Here is a 7,399-nt window from a genome sequence, read left to right on the forward strand (position 1 = left end):
GATTTTTTTTTTTTTTTTTTTTTTTGTGCGTTTTGTTTTCCCCTCCTTGTGAGGGAGGCAAGCTTCTACCTTTTACTGAATCTGGACAAATGTTAAGGGTTTGTCTTTATCCTGCTTTGTTCTAATGTTCATACTGGACCTAAGTGCGTGTCTATTTGATTAAGTTGTAGCAGCTTAATTGTGGTGTCATTTTGAACTGTTGTAGTCACATTGGTGCAAATGGTTTTGTGAATGCTCTGGCTTACACTAGCATAAATTAAGTCCATTAGAAATAGGAATAAGCAGAACCGGAGTGGATCTGTAGAGCTGGATGATGTGCATAATTAAAATGGTGTGCCCGGGAGAAATTATTGTTTGGGAGCACGCAGCATGCAAGAAGTACAGTAGGCTGGACCAGAGCAGTAACAAATATAGGCAAAGTTTAAGTGTCCCGTTTCCCACCTCAACTGACCCCATCCTGCTCCCAAGCCTCCAAAGTTGCAGTTTTCAACAATACTGCCTTTGACTGTGTGCTGTCTTCTGTCCCTCTCCTCATCCAGGCCTTTTCCTTTGCCTTTTCACAATGAAGCCAGTAACTCTTTCAGAACTTTAATTTTTCAGCCCTATGTTGCTTTTTTGTAGTTTCCTTAAATGTGGTCTCATGGGTGTTTGTTTTTGTGCTGTCAGTTATATCCCTTCTCCCCCTTTTTTTTTTCCCTTTTTATCTTTTCCATAATGAGTTAAATTTTCTTTCAATTTTATTTTCAGTTACTTTCCACAAAGTTGCCATACTGCAGGGAGAATGTGTGTTTGGCCTATGGTCAGGAGTGGTCGGTGTATGCAGTGGGATCTCAGGCACATGTCTCCTTTCTGGACCCAAGGCAGCCTTCCAACAATGTTAAATCCGTCTGTTCCAGAGAACGAGGCAGTGGTAAGGAAAGCTTGAAGTTGCAGATTATCTGCCTGTAAAGGTAACAGTTAATGGCTGCAATAAAATGCAGTAGCTAGTAAATATCAAGGCTTCTTCTTTTGACTGTCCTAATAACTAGTAGTATGTGTAAATTAAACTCAATATGTTGCACAAGCAGACTGAATTGTGTGCATCTCGAGGTAATAAAGGCAGAGACATGGTTAGCCCTCTAACTGGCTAGGATCTGTTGAATTTCACTGCTGGCCAGATGCTGTATAGAGTAAGAGGTGCTGTCACTTAAGTTTTATCAAATGATCCATCCTTTGTCACCAGCCCCCTGGATTACGAAATAACCAATATATCTGCCTCTAATACTCTTTCTTTTTTCCTTGCATTTACATCTTTTGGAATTGAATAACAATTTAGCCATCTTCATGCTCTGTGCTACAATATTGGGTTTCTACATTGCAAGAACATGTTTTCATTGTAATTTTAAAACCTTGAAGGAAACATTTCTAGTGTTTTAAATTGTGTAAAAATGAGGTATTTATAAGAAGTTGTGTGAAATGCAAATTCTTGAAGTGGTTGTATTACACATGTGTCCACACTGCAAGCAGATTATCTATCTCTTATGTAAAATGGAGTCACTTGATCACCAGTGTCCAGTTAGTCTGTACTTACAGTGATGAGGCTGTCATGAGTGCATGAGAAGTGAAGTACCGCTAGCTCACACTCATTTCCTTCTTGGTCCCCTGATTAAAGCAGAAACACTGTTCCTGTCTTGTACTGTAGGCAACCGTGAGTCCTCTGGATCACAGTGTCTTCATAAGAGATCTAGTCAGGTGCCTGATGAATCCATTTGTGGCTGACGAGCCCAATTCAGAAGCCACACAGCTTGTTACAAGTTTCACAGATCCATATGTTGTCTAAGTTGGAGTCCGAGTTTACAGCATGCTGCTTTATTTTGGTTTGCTTTGCTTCCATCCTCTGGATCAAAGGCACTTCGTGCTGAGCTCCACCCAGTTCCAGATGTTCCCTGCAAAGCGGATGGGATTCTGTACACTCCTCTAGGCTTTCTATGTTGATGTTGAATGACTTCATATTTTTTTTTTGTACTTGTGGTGTTGCTACCATAGAGAGTGACCCCACTTTCTAGAGCCATCTCGAATCTTGCTATACAAAATTTTCTAGGGATTATGGTCTCCTCCCATTCTCCTGGTATGCCTGAGTCATTGCAACCTCCTCTTCTTAGTGGTTTCTAAGTTTGTCAGTCCTGTGCACTTCAGCACCTCTGTTTGGTATTCTGTTGTCCCACTTTATTTCCAGGATCTTAGCAGACATCTCATGTGGAAGCTGTTCAGTCTCTTGATGTGCCTAGCATATGTTGTCCAAGCTTCTAAATCATAAAGCAGGGATGATAGTACACAGGTCTTGTAGATTCGTATCTTCACCTTAGCTGATAGTTTGCTGTTATTCCGTGCACGTTTCTATAATAGCGCAAAATTCTTAGCTGCTTTTCCAGTTCTTTTAGTTCAGTCTGAAGATCAAGATTCCCACTGATTGTAGAACCCAAGCAGCAAAAACTGTCAACGCCATCAAGAGATTTATCCTCCAGAGTGATGTCAGATGTTGGTTCTTCCATTCCTTGGTACATGGTCAGTCTTCTTGAGACTAATTGCCACCCTGAAGCTCTTGCATGACTCATAAAATCTGCCCAAGAGATTTTGCAGGGAAGATTCACTGTGGGCAACTAAGGCCACATCATTTGCAAACAGGAAATCTCTCAGTACCAGATCTGTCACCTTGATTTTTGCTCTAAACCTTGCAGTATTGAACAAGCTTCCATCTAGTTTGGTTCAAAGATGAATGCTGATATTGCTGAATGCACGACAAAGTCCTTGAACGCATGAAGAAGCAGGAAAGAAAAGTAGAGGTTAAAAAGCAGGGGGGCTAAGACCCACCCCTGTTTCACCCCGTTGTTCATGTCAAAAGTGTTTGGACCTTGGTTTTCATATGCTACGGTTGCCTTCATCCCTTGATGTAACGAGTGAAAGATGCTCAACAGTTTGGGGGGACAACCCAGTTTTGTCAGAACAGTAAAAAGCCTCTGCCTTATTGACTATATCGAAACATGTTGTCAGATCAGCAAAGGCTACAAACAGTGCTATTCGGTTTTTTCTACACTCCTCTTGCAGTTGCTTGACCAAAAAATGTCATATCAATGGTGGAACATCCTGAGCAAAAACTGCATTGATTCTCAGGATAAGTTTGTTTTTTTTGTGTTTTTTGTTTTTTGTTTTTTTTACCTAGAGCAGGGGTTTCCAAACTGTGGTGTGCATACCCCAGTGGGTACACAAGACATCTCTGGGTGATACGTGGGAGAAATTGGAGATGAAAATTAAATCTGCCATTACACATAACTGGCATTGAAGGGGTTAAAATATAAAATGTGTGCTGTTAGGGGCACGAGGGCAGCTGTTAAATCTGGAAGGGGGTATGCAATAAGAGAAAGTTTGGGAGCCTCTAACCTAGAGACTGCAACCTATGGCATGTGATGCCAGTGACCATGTTTCCAACAGTGTTCAACAGGGAGATACCCCTGTAGTTGTCACAGTCACTTCTGTCCCCTTTATTGTATTATTATTGTACAAACCGAGCATCTCTGAAATCTTGTGGTACCACTTGCTCTCTCCACCAAAGCAGTATAATGTCGTGAAGTTTTCATAGTAATTTGTCATTGGCACATTTGTAGATTATAGCAGGCGAGCCATCTTGTATTGGTGCTTTTAGATAACTACAAAGCCTCTTAGTAGAGCTTAGGAATAGCTGCTGTAAATTTTAGTTTATCCAAACTTTTTTTTTACTTCCTTTCTCTGATTAAATCATCCACTACATCCAAGTATTTTTTTTCATAGTTTGAAGTGACTAGTCCCCTCAGAGACACTCTAACTCAAACTTTGTTTTTGAGGCACATTGCTGAGAAGTGTACTTCCTGAAGTTTTATTTTTCAAAACCAACTTAAAAGTGGGAAAAGCTAGCTGAAAACTTGCAACATGCGATCCAGGAGTTTCTTTCCAGTCTCGAGCTGCCACAGGCTATTGCATTGCAAAATCACATTCATAAGTATATCCAGCTTCAACTTTTAAACCTGATTAGGCTGCTTGTTACTGCTGCATCTGCTGGAAGGCTGTTCCATGCTGTCATTCCACTGATGGCTAGAAACTTGATTTCCACCTAAATTTATTTGTGCCAGTTCGTCCCCATTTGTTCTTGTGCCATCTTTATCCTTCATCTTAAATAACTCCCTCTAGGAGCATCCTCTGTAAGCTTTCATTTTGTTGGGCTAAACTAAGCTTTTTTTTTTTTTCTTCTTGGTGGTCTCTCAGTTAGGCTGTCCATTTACCAGATTGTCCTAGTAGGCTTTCTCTGAACCTGTTCCAGTATGAACATAATTGTCTCTGTGATAATGTGGCTCTTCAAACTTGACTTACCACAGACATCATTAGCACACTTTTTTGTGCCCGGGTTATCAATGACAATTTTAAATGAGATCACTTCTAAAACCAGTCGTAGGGGAACCCCGCTAATAACCCCTTCCCAGCCTGAAAGAGCAGATTGAAGTAGAAGGAGGGCTATTTCCCAGTTGGCCAGGTTTTTTTACTTGCCTTGCAATTTTAATTCAAATTCTCTTCTCCAGTTTAATTAACTGCCGGTGTAGCACTGTATCCAATTCTTTTCTGAATTTTTAGATTAATGTGTTTCCTTTGTCTAGGAAAATCAATTATAACCCAGTATCATTCTTTGGGAGGACTCTGGCATAGTTTGCATTCAGTAAATCCATGTTGCATTTATCCCATTTCTTTCAGTTAGTTTCCATGTCTCTGGTACTTCTTGCTTTCAGAACCTTGTTCTAAAGCTTTGCCTGTTGCTGAGATCAGAGTAACTGGATTCGGTTGCCTGGATCATGTTTTCCCTTTCTTAATGATGTATGTGTTATTTTCCAGTCTTAACAGTGCTACCTCCAGCCCCTGATTTAGTTCATTAAAAATCTTTGCTTCTACATTGGCTAGATCCACAAGACCCACCCTGACCCTTTAGGTCTATTTTGCAGCAGAATACTGTTGTCTTAACTTCTGGGGCTCCAGCAAAGCATTTCTTGATTGCAGACTGTCAACTCCTCGTTCCATCCAGAAAGGGCCAAGTTATAGCACTTCAGCACAAACATTGTCCAAATGGTTTTCAGGTTGAATCAAGCTTTGTTGATCAGGTCGCTAATTCAGAAACCCCTTGGGTAAGTTAGAACTGCCCATTGAAGCACAAGCAGCTTCTGTAGCTTTTTTAGAAGTATCCCAGTAGCTGAGACTCCATTAAGCAGCTGTTTGGGAAAAGATGTGTAATTCTACTAATATTACTCTTCAGTAGAGACTTCTCTATGTAATGCCTAATTTGGCAGAACCGTATCGCAGTCCTGATCTGTCTAGCCTCATAGCAGTTCCCTCCCTTGCATAGGCAGTTGCTTGAGTCACCAAAGTGCAATATAGTATAGATGAAACCTTGAAGAGAAGTTATCTGTAGAGTAACTGGTATTCTTGAAAGTGGTGGCATTTGTGTACCACAACCATCCGCCAAGTCATGGAGGCTGGTATTGCCAGGACTCTACATTGATGTAATGGCTAAGGATCTTTTGACCTTGCTCTGCCTTTCTATGCCCTTGCCCTCGCCCACAATACAATGGCACATAGTCCTATCTTGAGTGCATAGGGTCTGTGCAACATCAGGAGTGGAATATGTATAGACAGCATGCCTCAAAGAGCTTGCTTAAGATGTATTAAATGACTTCCCTTTTTTTTTTTTCCCTATGCCATCTTGGGTTTTATGAAGTAGGTGAAGACTGCAAACCTCAGTGCTTAGCCTTACACTGCTAACCCCCTATTTAAGCACTTGAATAAGAGAATAATCTTGAAAGATGCCTAGTGCCTGCACCTGCTGTTGGTTCCACTGTGAACTGTGGATGCTTGGCACCTTTGAAGAATAAGACTCAACTAAAAAGCTGTAGCTGAACATAGATTTAATTTTAGCTATTCAGGTTTGAAAATGTTGGCCAGTTGCCATCTTCTGTTGAATGTTCCTAGAAATCGCCTGTGGTGAGCTGAACATGCACTTTGAAACTCACTGTTCTCGGGGACACCAACGTATCATTTAAAAGTTGGTCTAAGTTTTTTCTTATTTATCAAGACTTGAGAAGTGCATTCAGCTACAATGTGTGATGACTTATTTCATCTGAAGCAGCAGCTGCTGTATTTGCCTTGCTTTTTAAGTATGGCTCCCCTAGCAGTTGCAAGGGAATATGAAGCAACCTGAACTTCTCCTTAAGTGAGAACAGCCTTTCTTTGATGCTGGCTTAAAATGGGCTGATGGGTATGGCTCTAATCCATACTGTGGTGGTAGTTTGTTTCTAGCTGTGTGGATCCATGTCTTTATATGTTCTCTTTGCCTACTGCTCTTAGCATGTGTGGGGAAATGTCCCTGCTTTCCATTTTTCCTCCTTTAAGTGGGGAACCTCCCCCACTGTACAAGAGTGGGACTAATTCACCAGCATTCATTGTGTACTTTGAAGGTGTTACAGTTCAAGGTATTACTATGACACCTACATAGTACAATGATGGGCATGTTGGAGTTTAATTTGATTTTTTTTTTTTTTTCTCATCAGGTTCAGGTACAGTTTGTGCTTTGGTTTTATGTTAATTATTAATCCTATGTACTTAAACCCCTTAAGGAAGCAATTTGAAATGCTCTTTTTCAAATGTACTCTAAAACATCCTCCTGATAATTGGTACCTCACTGATTTTTTTTTTCCCCCAGTTTAGCTCATGATTAGAGAAGAAACCAAAACGTTAATGCTATGAAATGCAGGAACTGGATTGGTGAGCATATACCATCTCTATGCATCCCTCATCACTCAATCCATCATGGGTTGTTGTTCAAGAGTAGTTTTAGTAGAGAAATAAAAGGGTACCAAGTTGCGCTTGCTTTCTTCTTCTGTGCTGTCATTATAGAAACCTCTGTGGTCTCCTGCAGAATCTGGACCCAATTGCAGAACATTGCCAAAGCCAAATAATCCTCATCATGCACAAAAGGGATGCTTCAGGCTTGTCCGAACACTTTCATGTTTCCTTGGCTAACAATCCCAGGCTCCTTTTTGCATAATTTTTCCATTACAAATACCTACTTTTTTAACTTGATTTCATTTGGTCAAATGGATTCAGTTGTAGTTGGCATAGCTAGATGGAAGTACGGCATGTTTTCCCAATTCTGGTTTGAATGCTTATCCTCCCCCCCCTTTTATTTTCCAGCTATATTTTAAACTGTTGAGAAGATCCAAAGCTTGTAGCTTCATACCAAAAATGTGGCAGGAGCTGCACAGCTCTATTTGCTTTGTACCTCAATCCATTTTGGAGTCTTTGTGGATGGACAAAAACAAACCTTAAAAAAAAAAAAAAAAAAAAAAAA

General features: G+C 40.5%; 1 protein-coding gene across 1 annotated transcript in view; it reads left to right on the plus strand.

The window, feature by feature from the left end:
* DCAF12 (DDB1 and CUL4 associated factor 12) overlaps window positions 1–7,399 on the plus strand; it is a 40,100-nt gene that overhangs the window by 26,844 nt on the left and 5,857 nt on the right. Inside the window, exon 6 of the mRNA XM_019518074.1 lies at window positions 748–910. Within this exon, the coding sequence (XP_019373619.1) occupies window positions 748–910 (163 nt within the window). The remainder of the gene's footprint in view (window positions 1–747; window positions 911–7,399) is intronic.

The sequence above is a fragment of the Gavialis gangeticus genome, unplaced genomic scaffold (assembly GCF_001723915.1).
Source record: "Gavialis gangeticus isolate Ggan-Ray unplaced genomic scaffold, GavGan_comp1, whole genome shotgun sequence".
Taxonomy (NCBI): domain Eukaryota; kingdom Metazoa; phylum Chordata; order Crocodylia; family Gavialidae; genus Gavialis; species Gavialis gangeticus.